Raw genomic sequence first — 16774 nt, 5'->3', positions numbered from 1 at the left:
TTAAAATCAGTAATGGCTTTAGTTCTTATCATTAGTGAAAATGTATTTAAGTTAATTCCCATAGAAGATTAATGTCTGAAATAACTGAATTCAGACACTGGCTAAAAGTTTAACATCAGAAGAAATCTTAAACCTAGTCTATAATATTGTATTATATTATTTGAAAGTTGGGAAGAGAGTAAATCTTAAAAGTTCTCATCACGAGGGAAGAAAAAATTGTTTAAAATTTTATATTGTCACAGATTAGACTAATTGTGATTGTTTCAGTGTATACAAATAATGAATGTACACCTGAAGCTTATACAATGTATGTTGATTTTACCTCAAAAAAAAAAATAGACCTTCATAGAATCTACAGATGCCTTCCTAGTAATGAGTAGTATCTATAAGTCCTGTGCTTCTGGACTGATAGCAGTATTTGACAGTAGTAGATACTTCCTACAGTATCTGTGTGTGTGAAGAGACATTTTTAGGGATGACATATGTAAAGCTTCATTACAAAGCATTAGCAAATAAACATTTGCAATTGATTATGATAATAGGGAACACCACTTTGAGCCCCAGTTAAACACTGTTCCCTCCTACCAAAAGATGCATTATTCTCATTAATAGAGACATATTACAAAAAAATGTACTCCATTATTTGAATTTAATCAATAGAACCTTGTAGAGAACATATATGTAGAACCTTTTTATACTCTTTGCCTAATTAAGTCTGTAAAGTTATTCATAATGTTTAAAATAATCAGATTACAAATGGTTCTGCATTTAACTTGGTAACTGCATACTAGATAACTTGATTATCTTTCATTCTAAAATTATATATACTCTGTGCTCAGTATGTATATAGTATATTAAGAAAGTACACACAGGTCATCTTTATTAGTAGTTACTATTCTATAACTACAGGACAGAATACATCATAATAAAAATAAATATTGTCTTTAAAAAATTCTGGGGCACCCTGGTGGCTCAGTCAGCTAAGCATCTGACTGGCCCATGTCATGATCTCATGGTTTGTGAGTTTTAGCCCTGCGTTGGACTCTGTGCTGACCGCTCAGAGCCTGGAGCCTGCTTCAGATTCTTTATCTCCCTCTTTTTCTGCCCCTCTCCTGCTTGTGCTCTGTCTCTCTCAAAAATAAACATACAGTAAAAAATTAAAATTAAACAATTACTGGTGAGATGCACAGTCCCAATGATAGTCAAAAAATCCTATGAATGCTAATGGAATGCTATGAAGCATGGACAGTTGACTCTTGTTTACTAGGGTAGTTGTAGCTGAAGTGCAACAGAGCTTAAAATTTCTAAATTGAAATGTATTTTAAGTGAAAGATTATCTGCTGTTGATGAGTGTCAGGCAACTTACTCTGCTTTTGTCTGTCTGTTACAGCGCTCCTTATTAAGCATTCATGGTCAGTTTTTGGCAGCCTTAGAATCACTGAAAGCATTCTGGGATGTTATGGATGAAATCGATGAGAAGACTTGGGTACTTGAGCCAGAAAAACCTACACGGAGTGCAACAGCACGCAGGATTGCACTAGGTGGGGAAAAGGGATTAAAGGAGGCTTTTTGTTTGTTTGGATGTTGGATTATACCTTATTTTACTAAGGAAAATGGATCTCAAGAGGACATTGGACCCTTAGGTGAGACTTTTTTTTGCATGAAGTCAATGATTTAAACTTTCAGGGATGAACTCTGACTTATCCCTATTTTTTAAATGTAAATATTTCAGGAGAAAAGGGCAAGTGGTTCATTATAAAAAGTGATGATCCAATGGAAGTATTCAGAGACCCTGCTTAATTAGCTTTTCAGTAGCACAGAAATAGTGGAACAGTTTTTTCAGAACTTCCATTATTTGGGAAAAGAAACTGTTAGAAATGGGGGCGGTGCCTGGGTGACTTGGTTAAGCATTGGACTTCAGCTCAGGTCATGATCTTACAGTTTGAGTTCGAGCCCCACATCAGACTCTGTGCTGACAGCTCAGAGCCTGGAGCCTGCTTTGGATTCTGCCTCCCTCTCTCTCTGCCCCTACCCACTCATGCTCTTTTTCTCTCCTTCAAAATTAAATAAATGTTAAAAAAAAAAAAAAAGAAAAAAAAAGAAACTGTTACAATTAATGAAGTCTTCATCCATGCAGCTAGACAAGGTTCATATGAACAGATCTGGGAATATTTTCTGACGAACTTTAGAGGGTGACAGGATCTGAAGTGGGCCAGTGAAGAGTAAACAGAAAGCACAAAATAATACTTAAACATATTTTAAGTATTTACTATAAATATGTGACATTAATGAATAAGATGTGGTACAACTCTATCCCTGCAACACTACCATATTCTTTATTATAAAATTAATGTTCTATGTATTTTCATTATGAGCAAGCCATATATGAAGTCACTTTTGAGTTCAACCTTTCCAGATTTTAGATGTTTTAAGCTATATTTCAGTTCACACTAAATAGTGTAGTTGGGTGATTATAAGATATCTATTAGTGTCTTCCCTTCTCTTTTTTCTTAGCCTAAATAAATACATTATTAAAAGGCACGTGTTCTGAAGTATACTATGAAATTGTGTTGTGAATCCTATCCACATTAGCAATTTTTATGGTTTCTCCCGAGGTGTAGTAGATTATCTGGGAGAAAAGAAGTAACATGTAATTATGAGAAAAGGAAGGTATCTTTGTACAGCAATTGTACAAATAGTATTGTTTCTTACTCAGTCTATAAAGTTTAATCCATATTTAATTTTGAATAATTAACCAAATAATGGTATATTTGTGAACAAATAGATATTAAGAATGAGAATATTTTCTTCAAGAGTGTAGTAATTTTTTCATTGCTCCATTTAAATAATTAATTTAATTAGGTAATGATTAAATGTACTTGTATTATATTTCTCATTGTTCAGCTTGAACAACCTGCTTTTTAGTCACTTCTTCTGTATTTAACTATAGCTCTTTTTTATCCCCTTTCAGGCCTTCATTTGCCTTTTTAAGACCAAGCTTTCAGCAAACTAATGGAAATGTATTAAATACTGTACTCATTGTTAAGTGAAAGTACTTTTGGTAGCCATTAATATATGACATAGCTAAAGACTAATATCGAATTTGTGTTCATGGTAAAGAATTTATAAGCAAATGAGATTATAAGTTAACTTGTGTATTTTTTTTCTCCTGAATGATTTATAGTCACTTTTTATATATCACTTTTATATTTTCTATATCATTTTTACTTGATTATCTTTTCATCAGATATATAATAATTGTGTTCATATTGTTGTCAACCTTAACCAAAAGCTAATGCTATAGTAAGTATGTTGAATTTATTAATTCATTCTTACTGTAAAAATAAAATCCAAATAGGCCTTATATAATTATATTATTTCCCTTTAAAAGTAAAATTTCTGAAATTCACACAATATTCCAGTATAGGTAGAATGTATCAAAGAATCTAGTGCCAAGTAGAATAGATTTTTTCTTAGATTCTATAAACTAGGTTAGTTGTTATTAAATGAACAATTTTAATTTCAGTTGAGTCCATTGTTATAGTGGAAAGCTTCACACTGAGCAAGAATTCAGAAAATGTTTTTTAAAAATATTGTGTATTAAGGTTTTATTTAAATTTCAGTTGACATACACTGTTACCCAGTGTTTATCAAGATAAGTTTTTTATTTTAAAAGATTTTTATTACTTAAAATTTTTTTAATTTTTTCTTTTATAGTTTATTGTCAAGTTGGTTTCCATAGAACACCCAGTACTCATCCCAACAAGTGCCCTCCTCCATGCCCATCACCCCCACATCTCCTTTCCCCACCCCTATCAGCTCTCAGTTTGTTCTCCGTGTTCAAGAGCCTCTCATGATTTGCCTCCCTCTCCCCAACTATTTTTTCCACTTCCAATCCCTCATGGTCCTCAGTTAAGCTTCTCCTGTTCCACTTATAAGTGAAAACATATGATATCCGTCCTTCTCTGCCTGACTTAGTTCACTTAGCATGACTCCCTCGAGTTCCATCCATGTTGCTACAAATGGCCAGATTTCATTCTTTGTCATTGCCATGTAATACTCCATTGTATAGATAAACCACATCTTCTCAATCTATTCATCAGGTGATGGACATTTAGGTTCTTTCCATGATTTGGCTATTGTTGAAAGTGTAGCTATGAACATTGGGATACATGTGCTCCTATGCATTAGCACTCCTGTATCCGTTGGGTAAATTCCTAGCAGTGCTATTGCTGGGTCATAGGGGAGTTCTATTGTTAATTTTTTGAGGAGCCTCCACACTGTTTTCCAGAGCAGCTGTACCAGTTTACATTCCCACCAACAGTGTAGGAGGGTGCCCGTTTCTCCACATCCTCACCAGCATCTATAATCTCTTGATTTGTTCATTTTAGCCACTCTGGCCAGCATGTAGTGGTATCTCAGTGTGGTTTAGATTTGTATTTCCCTGATGATGAGTGACGTTGAGTATCGTTTCATGTGTCTGTTGGCCATCTGGATATCCTCTTTGGAGAAGTGTCTGTTCAAGTCTTCTGCCCATTTCTTCACTGGATTATCTGTTTTTTGAGTGTGGGGTTTGGTGAGTTCCATGTAGATTTTGGATAGTAGCCCTTTATCCGATATGTTGGTTGCAACTATTTTTTCCCATTCTGCTGGTTGCCCATTAGTTTTACTGATTGTTTTCTTTGCCATGCAGAAGCTTTTGATCTCATCAAGATAAGTTTTGATTTGTATTTTCCTGATAAAGAGTGGTGTTGACCATGTGTCTGTTGGCCATCTGTATGTCTTCTTTGGAAAAATGTCTACTCATGTCTTCTGCCCATTTCTTGACTGGACTATTCATTTTGGGGATGTTGAGTTTCATAAGTTCTTTATAGATTTGGATACTAACCCTTTGTCATCTATGTCATTTGTATCTTCTCCCATTCTGTAGGTTGCCTTTTACTTTTGTTGACCATTTCCTTTGCAGTGCAGGAGTTTTTTATTTTGATTGTCTGAATAGTTTATTTTTGCTTTTGTGTCCCTTACCTCAGGAGACATCTCTAGAAAGAAGTTGCTACAGCCAATGTCAAAGGGGTTTTCCTGTGTCCTCCTGTAGGATTTTTATGGTTTCAGAATTTACTTTTGTGTTTGGTGTTAATAAATAGTCCAGTTTTTCTTTTTCATGTTTCTGTCCCGTTTTCCCAGCACTGTTGGTTGGAGAGATTGTCTTTTTCCCATTGGATATTATTTTCTGCTTTGTTGAAGACTAATTGACCATGTAGTTTTGGGCTTATTTCTGGGTGTTCTATTTTATTCCATTGATCTGCATTTTGTGCCAATACTATACTCTTTTGATCACTACAACTTTGTAATATAATTTGAAGTCTGGAATTGTGATTTCCCCCAGCTTCACTTTTCTCTTTCCAGGTTGCTTTGGCTATTCAGGGTCTTTTATGGCTACATACAAATTATTAGGATTGTTTTTCTAGCTCGGTGGAAAATGCTGGTGGTAATTTGACAGGGATGCAACAGATTTCTATCCATTTTGTATCCTGTGACTTTACTGAATTCATGTATCAGTTATAGCAGTTTTTTTGGAGTCTTCTAGTTTTCTCTATGGAGTGTCAAAAAATTTTATTTCCTTGATGATTTGGATGCCTTTGTTTTTTTTTTCTTTTTGTTGTCTGATTGCTGTGGCAAGGACTTGCAGTACTATGTTAAATAACAATCATGTGAGTTGACATCCCTGTCTTGTTGCTGACCTTAGAGGAAAGGCTGTTTTTCTTCATTGAGGATGATGTTAATCGAGTTTTTCATATATGGACTTTATGTTGAGATATGATTCAGCTCCACTCTGTTGAGAGTTTTTATCATGAATGGATGTTGTACTTTGTCAAATGCCTTTTCTCATGCATTAAAATCATCATGTAGTTATTAATCTTTTATTAATGTAGTATATTCACATTGATTGGTAAATATCGAATCACTTTTGCAGCCTGGGAATAAATCCTTGATCATGTTTGGTTTTTTTTTTTTTTTTTTAGTATGCTGTTGGATTTGGTTTGCTAGTATTTTTTTGAGGCTTTTTACATCTATATTCATCAGGGATATTGGCCTCTTGTAATTTTTTTTGTGGAGACTTTATCTGGTTTTGGTATCAGGGTAATGATAGTTTCATAGAATGAATTTTGTAGTTTTCCTTCCTTTTCTATTTCTGAAATAGTTTGAGGAGATTAGTTATTAACTCTTCTTTAAATGTTTGGTAGAATTTGCTTGTGAAGCTACCTGGCCCTGGACTTCAATTGTAGGGAGTTTTTGGATTACTGATTCAATTTACTTTCTTGTTATCGGTCTGTTCAAGTTTGTTTTTTCCTGACTCACATCTTGGTAGTCTTTGGTTTAAAGTCTCGTTTGTCCAGTCTAAGTATTGCTACTCTTTCTTTTGACACCTATTTGTGTGGTAAATGTTTCTCTTTAGGTCTAAAATGAGTCTCTTGTAGGCAGAGTATAGATAGGTCTTATTTTTTATCCATTCTGACAACCTCTGTCTTTTGATTGTAGTGTTTAGTCTGCTTACATTGGAAGTGATTGTTGATAGAAAATGTTTTGATAAAACTTCATAAAACTCAAATCCTAATTGATTGTATCCTGGTCTTTTTATATCTGACCATACTTGTGCTTTCCAAGAAAGTCATGGAAGTCCTTTAGATAATTATTTCTTGAACTTGTGATTTCTTTCAGTATTAAAGATCTTTATCACTCTATATAAAAAGCTTTTATTTAAGCTATAATAGAATTCTGACCAGAGTTTCAGCAGACATTAACTTAATGAATTGGCACTGTACTTTGAGACTTTGGATGGATCCCAAATCTTAAGTCATAATCATAATTTCAGAATTTATTTTAGACTATAAAATTATGTTTATAAATATTTTTTATTTTATTTTTTAATGTTTACTTAGTTTTGAGAGAGAGAAAGACAGTACGAGTGTGGAAGAGCATAGAAAAAGGGAGACAAAGAATCCAAAGGAGGCTCCAGGCTCTGAGCTGTCAGCACAGAGCCCAATGTGGGGCTCAAACTCACAAACTGTGAGATCATGACCTGAGCTGAAGTCAGATGCTCAACTGACTGAGCCACCCAGGTGCCCCTAAATATATTTTATATGTAAATACATTCATGTATTTATTGAAACCCATAAAACATTGGCTAATCTTTCCTGTGGTATAGTAAGTATCCATATAGAAACTCCTTTATTTTTTATTTGATGAACTTTTCTACTTCTATAAACTTTAATATTCTTTTATTTTAGGGAATAATGCTTCAATACATATAGAGGTTGACCCCAAGCATCCTACTATGCTTCCTGAGTGCTGCTTTCTTGGAGCTGACCATGGTGTGAGATCTCATATTTAAATGTTTTTAACAGTCATAAAATTGTCTCACTTTTAAAATATTCTAAAATAGTAATATATTAGTAATTATCTTAAAGGAAAATGTTTCATCATTCTGAACTGTGTACTTTTGTGTTTTTTAAGTATATGATTTAGATTATCCAAATACCTAGCAAATTTTGTGTTTAATAATGTTGTATATTTCAAAGTTGCTAAGGGAATAGATCTTAGAAGTTCCCATCAGAAAAGTTTCTAACTACATTTGGTAATCACTGTTAACTAAACTTGTAGATCATTTTGCAATACACACACATGCCAAAATCACAATGTTGTACACCTAAAAGTAATGCCATGTTCTATGCTAATTCTATCTCTGTAAAAAAAAAAAAAAAAAGTACTAAATGTGGCTTTACAAAGTGAGAGCAGCAGACACTACATTTTTAACTTTTTTTTTTTTCTTGTTTTTAACATCTAAAGTGGTAAAACCTCTGGGAATTAAGCTGAGCAGGAACATACATTTGTGGTAGGTATTTCTTGCAATACAATTGTTATTTTTTTATTATTTTGCAAATCCAATAACAATTTTTTTCCTGCTTTCAGGGATCCAGAAAATAGTCTGTTACAAAATTTGAAAGATGTTTTAGAAATAGATTTTCCAGCTCGCACTAACCTGGAAAAATCTGTAAGTTTTATGAGTGCTTTGATATTCCAAACAGCATAGCATAGTGAAAGTTAAATGTTCTTCTTTTAGACACCAGAGAAAAATGAGGCTGAAAGGGAGGGAATTGGAAGAATATTGTAACAGACTTCTGAACTGCAAGCAACAGTAGCATCAAAGAACTTGTTAACCTTTGATTAGTGGTTTAAGTACACTTTTGTCATGGTCTTTGTAGCAATAATGCGATTAATGACAGACATCTATATTATTAAAAACGGGAAAGGTCCAAAGTAGCTAATGAGATGTTTGTATATTCTAATACTATCTGTTTATGGATGATTGAAATAAAGTTTTAATTAGCTTGATGTATTTATGAAGGATGGCAGAAAATGAATAGGTATTACTATGTTGCAAAAATAATAAACTTAGAATTTTGATGAAGCTGCAGAGGTTGTAGACTATTAAAGTGGTGGGAATGTTTTTGTCATCTTCCTCTAAAGACTTTTGAAGTTTAGTAATCATTAGCTAATGTCAGTTTCTATATATATTACATTGGCATAATATTGATGTACAGTGTGGGAAAATTACTTAAGCCAAAAATAGAATGCTTTTTAGTATATCTATGTATTATTACTTACTGGATGAAAAAGGAAGCACTCTAATAGCTTTCATAAAGTGTTAGTGACATAACTGTATTTTCTGTAAATAATGATATAGTTACCATTATAAAAACTGTAGAAGGAAATTTGATCTTTTCTATACCATTTTATTCTTATCTTACCTTGTGTGTTTTAAACACACAATTTCTTCTTTTGAAGGATTTTTCTATGGATTGTGGGATTTGTTATGCCTATCAACTTAATGGTGCCATTCCTGATCAAGTGTGTGATAATTCCCAATGTGCACAGTCTTTCCATCAAATATGCTTATATGAGGTAAAAATAAAATGAAAATAACCTTGGCAAGATGTTTTGGCTACCGTGACCTAGGAAGTGTGCATACTGAAATACACAGAATCTGAAATCTGTTTAAGTGAATAGCTGTCCCTTTTTTGCCATTAGCTCTTTTACCTCTCCATTTCCAGATGCCCATGTGCTTTCATTTCTTCATCCTGGTTACTGAGTGAATAAATGTCCTAGAGTAGTATTTCAGGAAGGGAGAAAATGCATCCAGAATATATTCACGGGCTGCTTACTGAGGCATACAACTCAAACTGATGGTACACTGGACTCTTTCAGTGAAAATCTCATGTGACCACAATGCAAACGGTCACTCATCCAAGTAGGAATAGTGGGGTGGCAACAGGGTGACAGGGAACTAGCACTAACGATTATCTATTACTTTTCAGAGTGGATTTAAGTATAGAATAAATGTAATAATCTTATTTTTGATATTGAGAATAATGGATTTTGTGATCTGAATATGTCACAGCACTCTCAGTGACATTTTATTTATTCACTATATATGAAGTCTTTCATGTCTGTGTATAGTCATTTGATCTCTGTAGCATTCATTTTAAGGCACAGTTGGCATGTCTGTATGTATACGTATATACAGTTAATCATATCACATATATGAAACACCTTGCAGTTGTATAGTGCTTTAAGTCTTCTTTAATACACCTCCTGTTTTTATGATTAGAGACAGCAGTTGGTGTTACCTACACTTTAACAATGGAGAGCTTAGAGATGTCAATTTACCTTGTGTAAATGCAAAAAATACCAGGTCTAATTATAGAGATACTCTTAAGGGAACACGTGTTTTCCTTTATAATGAATATTCATTTATTTTTTAAAAATGGACTGCCTTGTGCTTATAATTAATGGATTGAGAATTAACCCACTATTGGTGATTAAGATCAGAATTTAGGCCTAAAATTTCAAGAGCTTGTGGTATCTTTTGCAGCAGGAGTTCTTAATTTGTAATTAATGACTTCAGGCCGGGTCTGTGAACCCCATTGACTTGTGTACATTATTTTTGTGTCTATTTTGGAGGTTGAGAAGGTGCATAAAGGGCCCATAATTTGGCTGTAAACCGGTGGTACAGACCTTGAAATTCATGGCAGTCTCCCCTTATTATTGAGCATATTACTAGTCGGTATTGGCCAGGAAATGTTCCCCTTACTTTCTGTAAAATAAAATTAAGAAGATAAATCTTTTGGAATAAAAATATATGTAATCATAAAGGAAATGAAATTTAGAGTATCTGTACTTTGTAATCATGCTGACATTGCTCCCTTTTTTTTTTTCTCTTTTTAAAACCTTCAGTGGTTGAGAGGACTGCTGACTAGTAGACAGAGTTTTAACATCATGTTTGGGGAATGCCCGTATTGTAGTAAGGTAAGGAAATCATTAATCACGATGCATAAAGTAGACCTAGCTTTTAGTGATGTGCTTTAGAAGAGCGATACGTAGATAGTATAGCAGCCTACCCAAAACTGTTTGTTACCGCTGCTCTATTTGTTAAAAATGGATAAAACTGTCCTTTTCAATAACATTTTGGTTTTTACATTGCTCCTTTGATCAAAAAAAGTACTTTTCAAACTGTATCATGACACTGTTTTCTAGTATAAAGCAGTCTTATTTTTTAGAATATTCACAAACTTACTTTGTTAAAAATATATTCTTTTTATAAGCCAATTACCTTGAAGATGTCTGGGAGGAAATCCTAAAATAAGAATGTAACATTTCTGTGAAGAACTGGTAACTTTAAAAATTATCAAAAGGATTTTATTTGATATCTTCAGAGAAAGTATAAAGTAAGACCTACTAAAATCAAAAGAACAAGAACGATAAAGCCGTAATAATACACATCCGCCTCTGTGTCTTCACGGAGAGTAGAGTCTCTGTCCTCCATTCCAGTTGAAGTAGATGTATACCAAGATGAAGACTTTGAATTGTTGAGTATATCTGGACTGATAAAATCTTGATATGGCTCATAAAGTGAATTTGGGAACTGTGTAGAGCTGGGTTTTTCTGGAGAACTTTTTCTTTCGTTCAGAATTTGAGACTCACAGTACTTTTGTCTTCTCCTTGTGCTTTCCTATGAAAAAATATATATATTGTGTTAGATTTGTGTTATCTTTATTTTGTGTACTTTGTAAGAATTCTAAATAAACATGTTACACAAAACAAATTTTTGCATATTTTTCCTGAGAAGTTTTAGATCCTAGATCTTGGATTGTCAAAGTTTTATAAAAGTACTTATTCCCTTAACCAACCAACCACACAAAATCTAGTTAAGCTGATTGGTTCTTTTAAATCTGGAAATAGGCCATCTTATAAATAATGTATCTTCTAAAAATACAACGAAATATGAAAACTGAATCTTCTTGGCAAGACAAAACAGGCTTAATCTTATGTGGGCAAGACAGTCATAATTAGAAAGCTTTTTGGTTATTAATAATTAGTGATTCTGAGGGAGCCTGGCAGCAGAACAAGATGGTGGGGGCAGTGCTGCACGACCACAGAGCAGCCTTGCTCCGCAGCCTCCGCCTGGACTCTGAAGATTGACATCTTCCACTAACCTGAAGAAGATAGCTGGTTAAAATCCTTATTTGTCCTGAAAGTTGATCCAAGAAAAGTCTCACTTCCTAGCCAAAAAGGAAAAAGCAGTCTCCACAGATTATAGTTCTACAGTGTTAAAACTGGAATGCCTAGAGGCATACAACAAAATTTGTCAGAGGATGTTGCCAAAGATTCAAGATAAACATGAGTCTTGTTCTTTGATGGGGACTCAGAACGCAGTGTACGGCAAGCGGCATCAAGCTGTCGGCCTGTGGAGCGATGAAGGAGGACATCCTCATAATAAATAAACCTCAATACACTCATAAAATCAGGTATGTGTGGAATTCCATAAATCAAGAAACAAAATGCTTATTGTTAGGAAGAATCAGCTGCTACTAGAATTCACTTTCTGGGATGAGCTGGTTTCAGGACCTAATCTGTGTGAATTCAGATCCTAGCAACTCCCACCAAGAACTATGATTGCATTACTATTGAGCAAAACAAACAAACAGTTTTCCCCCAAACTGACCTACAGATTCAGTACCATCCCAGTCAAAATTCAAGCAGGCTTTGGAAATGCAAAGGACCCAAAATAGCTAAAACAACCTTGATAATCAAGAACAAAGTGGAAAAATCTACTTCACATTTTCAAAACTGATCACAAAGCTAGATTAATCAAGACAGTATGGTCCTGGCATAAGGATAGGCATACAGATCAGTGGAATAGAATAGAAATTCCAGAAGTGAACTCTCACATACCTGAGTAACTGGTTTCCAACAAATGTACAAAGGCAATTCAGTGAGGACAGATAATCGTTAGCAAAGGTGCAGAGACAACTGGAGATTCTTGTAAAAAGATAAATTTAGACCTACTTCATTTTGTCTAAAACCAAATTTAAAATGTAAATATATAGTAGCAGGAATATAAAACTTATAGGGGAAAAAAAGGGCAGGAGATAATCTTTGTGATCTCGGGTCAGGCAAAGAGTTCTCTATAACATCAAACTTACAATCCACAAAAGAAAATAGAAATTTATATAATTCAAAGACATCATTTAAAAACTTAAGAGACCACTATAGATTGGGAGAAAATTCTGCAATTCATTTGTGTAATAAAGGATTTGCACCCAGAATACGTAAAGATGACTTGAATAGACAGTTCTCTGAAAGCATATGAAAAGATGGTCAGCATCACTAATTACAGAAATGCAAATCAAAACTACACTGAGATATCATCTTACAGCCTTTTATGGCCATTATTAGAAGAACAGAAAATAACAAATGTTGAAGATACAGAGAAATTGGAATCCTTGTGTACTGCTGGAGGACTGTAAAATAGTGTAGTCGTTACGGAAAACAGCACAGAAGTTCCTCAAAACATTAGCAGTAGAATTACCATGTAATCCAGAAATCCTACTTCTGGGTATATATTCAGAACTTAAAGTATCTTGAAGAGAGATTTGTACACCCATGTTCACCATAGCATTATTCACAGTAGCCAAGAGATAGAAGCAACCCAGATTCCTATAGGCAGATGAATGGGCTAAAAAAAAAGTGGTATATACATATAATGGAAGATTATGCAGCCATAAAAAAGGAAATCCTGTCGCATGCTACAATATAGATGAATCTTGAGGTCATTCTGGAGAGCAAATTAAGCCAGTCACAAAAGGACATCTATGATTCCACTAATACGAAATATGCTAAGAAGTCAAAATAATAGAAACAAAAAGGTAGTTGGTGTTTAGTGGGTCTGAAGTTTTAATTTTACGAGACGTAAAAGTTCTGGAGCTCTTTTGCCCCACAGTGTGAGTGTACTTGACACTAGTAACTACAGGGTTGAGGGAAGTTTAATGTTATGTGCTTTTTACTACAATATAAAATAAAAATAGTGACTCCCAAGCTTTATCATAACATGCAAACCTTACCTGACATACATGCTATAACCAGAGGAAACTGCCCCAGGATGGATACTGTGGCATGTCTCTTAGCTCTAGAAACAGACCGACCACTGTAGATAGAATATTATTATTGATATATACAAGTTTCAGAAATTTCTTACACCATTCCTATTGGCCAGCCAGCAGTCAGTTCCCTGCTTTCATCTTAACTGGTTACGAGTTGTTCTGTTTCGGCTTCCCTTTGGTGACCTGGCCTGCTCTGTCCTTACACCATTATCAAGTTACTTAGAAGAAAAAAATTTAAAAACAAAGCAAAATATTTCAGTGTTCAACCATCTGATGTCCCATCATTCTTGGCAGGAGCTACTTTCTTGACCTCTAAACCACCATTCTTCAAAGAGCCCTGTTTTCCCCCCTGAAAGTCATGTTCAGGATGCAGTTTTCGAAGCTAAGAAGTAACTTCTACATAAGGTATACAAAACAAAATAGAGGTCCTGAAGGCCCTTTTACTTTTCTACTTAGAAGAAACTGAGAGTCAAAGAACTAACTTTAAACTACTCTTTATTGCCTAGGAGCTAATAAAGCCATGCTGTACAGTTTTCCTGGTTTTCTCTGCTCTCGGGTACCTGGCTGGCCCAGGGTACAGCATGTGACGTCTCACCTCAGGGGCACGAGTTCATGCCCCACAGGGATGTGGAGCCTATTAAAAATTGTCAGCTGTATTTGCTAAAGGCAAAATAATTACTCCTGTGGGCCCATAAAGCATTTTTCTTCCACAAAGAAAAAAATATGCCATCAAATTCTATATTTTTAAAGACTGAGAGCTACTAGTTAGCTAGCTAACAAGTAGCATTTACATGTAACTTACATGTGGAAGTAGATGATATCCCCAACAAGGTAAGAACAGAGTCAAGCTGTTAAAATTTCAAGATAAACCTCTCTACTGTGTAACCTATGTATCTAATCTCTCTTTAAGCAACAACTGATACCAAGTGGGAAGGGCCTCCTCTAAGGATTTACCACCACTTGTCTTCAGCTTACTGAGATATCTGCTTGAAAGGATAGGCTATGGCATGGGTTGTAGAATTTTGTGAGTTGCCTGTTTTGTGAATAAAGATTGATTGGAACACAGCCACACTCATTTATATATTACTGTATATGGCTGCTTTTATACTACAATGGCAGAGTTGAATTGCTCTGACAAAGACTCGGTGGTAAACCGAAAATATTTACCATCTGGCTCTTTACGAAAAAGCTTTCTGGTCTATGGCATAGTTTTTCAGACATTAGAAAAAGCATACAGGGGCACCTGGGTGGCTCAGTCGGTTAAGCGTCCGGCTTCGGCTCAGGTCAGATCTCGCGTTCGTGGGTTCGAGCCCCGCATCGGGCTCTGTGCTGACAGCTACCTCAGAGCCTGGAGCCTGCTTCCGGTTCTGTGCCTCCTTCTCTCTCTGCCCCTCCCCCTCTCATGCTCTGTCTCTCTCTGTATCAGAAATAAATACAACATTAAAAAAATTTATAAAGAAACCATACAAATCATTTTGGGATCTTGTTAAAATATAGATTTCAGGGGTGCCTGGGTGGCTTAATTGGTTAAGTGTCGACTTCAGCTCAGGTCATGATCTTGTGGTTTGTGAGTTCAAACCCCACGTTGGAGTCTTCTCTCAGTGCAGAGACCTCTTTGGATCCTCTTTCTCTCTGCCCCTCCTCTGTTCACATGCATGCGCTCTCTTGTTCTCTCAAAAACATTTTTAAAAAGTAGATTTCATTCAGAAGGTCTAACTAAGACGAAACTTATTCTGTGTTTTTAAGAAGCTCCAGGTGATGCCAGTGCAGCTGACTCGCACAGCAGACTCTCAGTAGCAGGGGCTTAAGGCATACAATAATCCTAGTATAGTGTTTCTCAACCTAGGACAGTTGTGCTCCATAGGACTTCTAGTAATTTCTGGAGACATTCTGGATTACTACAGCTAGGAGAAGTACTATAGGCAGCTACCGCAGGCCAGAGATGTCCCACAGTGTACAGGACAGCCCCTCAAGCCAGCTCAGTATGCCCGTAGTGGTGCTGTTGAGAAAACTTGAATTCTGAGCAAGTTACTAGCCTTGAATGCACATCAGAGTAAATTAGGAAGCTATGAAAAATATCAACACCTCTTAGTTCTAGCCATGAATGATGGGCATCAGACCTTCCCCCCCACTGGTGAAAAGCCCATAAAATGAATACAAAACAATAGTATAAAATATATGAAGCAACTTACCACACATAGAAAAGAAGGCTGTGATTCTTGAGGAAAGGAAAACACCCAGACTATAAAGACGACAGTTTCAGGTGATACTTACCTTAGCCCAGCCTTCAAAAGGCCTAAATGAAGGCAGGACATGACGAATCAATTTGAACCACCAATAAATAAATTGCCTGCCAGGACAAAAGTTAGTACTCTTTAAAGGAATACAATAAAATGTGGAGTGTCAAGAACTGATTAGCATCCACAATATTCAACATATAATAAAACATTACTATACACAAGAAACAGGAAATGAAGAAAAATAGATGTGACTCAGATGGTAAAATTATCAAACGAGAATAAAACCACTACATAACTATGTTCAAGGAATTAAATTAAAAGTTAAAATTAGTGAACAGACTGAGACTCAGCAGAGAAATGAGAAATACAAAATACTTCTAGAATGGAAAAATACAATATATGAAATTAAAAATCCACTGGTTAGATTTAATAGTTAACTAGAGACCAGGCACAGGACCAGCATGAAGTATAGCAAGATAAAAGACCAATTTCCAAAATGAACAGAGCCTCAGAAAAGGCCTGTGAGAAAAGGCAGACAATTCTAACTGCATGTATTTGGATCTCAGAAGAAGGACTGAGGCATGAAACAAGTCCTAGCTGAAACTTCTCCAGTTTGATGGCAATTACCAAGCCACAGATGATAAAAGCTCAACAAGCCCAAATCAGAATAAACATAAAGACAACTATCTATAGAAAACCAAAGATGAAAAGCAAGTATTAAAAGCCAGAAGAGACACATAATATATAGGGTCAATGATTTGAATAACTGCTAACTTCTCATCAGGAAAAACACAAGAGCACAGGAAACAACATCTTTAAGTTCAGAAGGAAAAATCTATCCAGTGAGGCCTTCACAATGAAAGTGGGGGGCATCTAGTTCTAGGCAAGACAGTAAGTGCCTTCTACTCTTCTAATTACTACTAAATATTTTAGACAAAAACTAACTAATAGAACATTCTGAAAGTTGTAGAATAGAAGCCAGACTGGATAAGGACTTTAAAACACACAGAATGACCCAACCACACGTCTCAC

At 35.1% G+C, this 16774-nt stretch overlaps 2 protein-coding genes across 7 annotated transcripts in view; one reads left to right on the top strand and one right to left on the bottom strand.

Annotated features, from left to right (window-relative positions):
- Positions 1–11098, top strand: part of FANCL (FA complementation group L) — a 97565-nt gene extending 86467 nt beyond the window's left edge. For 2 of the 3 annotated variants that reach the window (XM_029937411.1, XM_029937409.1), the window contains 6 exons: positions 1391–1541; positions 7290–7373; positions 7849–7894; positions 7972–8053; positions 8848–8964; positions 10297–11098. In XM_029937411.1, coding sequence (XP_029793271.1) covers positions 1391–1541; positions 7290–7373; positions 7849–7894; positions 7972–8053; positions 8848–8964; positions 10297–10428 — 612 coding nt within the window. In that variant the 3' untranslated portion in view covers positions 10429–11098. The remainder of the gene's footprint in view (positions 1–1390; positions 1542–7289; positions 7374–7848; positions 7895–7971; positions 8054–8847; positions 8965–10296) is intronic. The other variant, XM_029937410.1, reaches the window with a different exon arrangement.
- Positions 10733–16774, bottom strand: part of VRK2 (VRK serine/threonine kinase 2) — a 101904-nt gene continuing 95862 nt past the window's right edge. For all 4 annotated transcript variants that reach the window (XM_029937405.1, XM_029937406.1, XM_029937408.1 and 1 more), the window contains one exon: positions 10733–11071. In XM_029937405.1, the coding sequence (XP_029793265.1) occupies positions 10772–11071 (300 nt within the window). In that variant the 3' untranslated portion in view covers positions 10733–10771. The remainder of the gene's footprint in view (positions 11072–16774) is intronic.

This window comes from Suricata suricatta, chromosome 4, assembly GCF_006229205.1.
Source record: "Suricata suricatta isolate VVHF042 chromosome 4, meerkat_22Aug2017_6uvM2_HiC, whole genome shotgun sequence".
Taxonomy (NCBI): domain Eukaryota; kingdom Metazoa; phylum Chordata; class Mammalia; order Carnivora; family Herpestidae; genus Suricata; species Suricata suricatta.
Note: the sequence above shows the minus strand (reverse complement) of the source record. Positions and strands in the feature narration are given on the sequence as shown.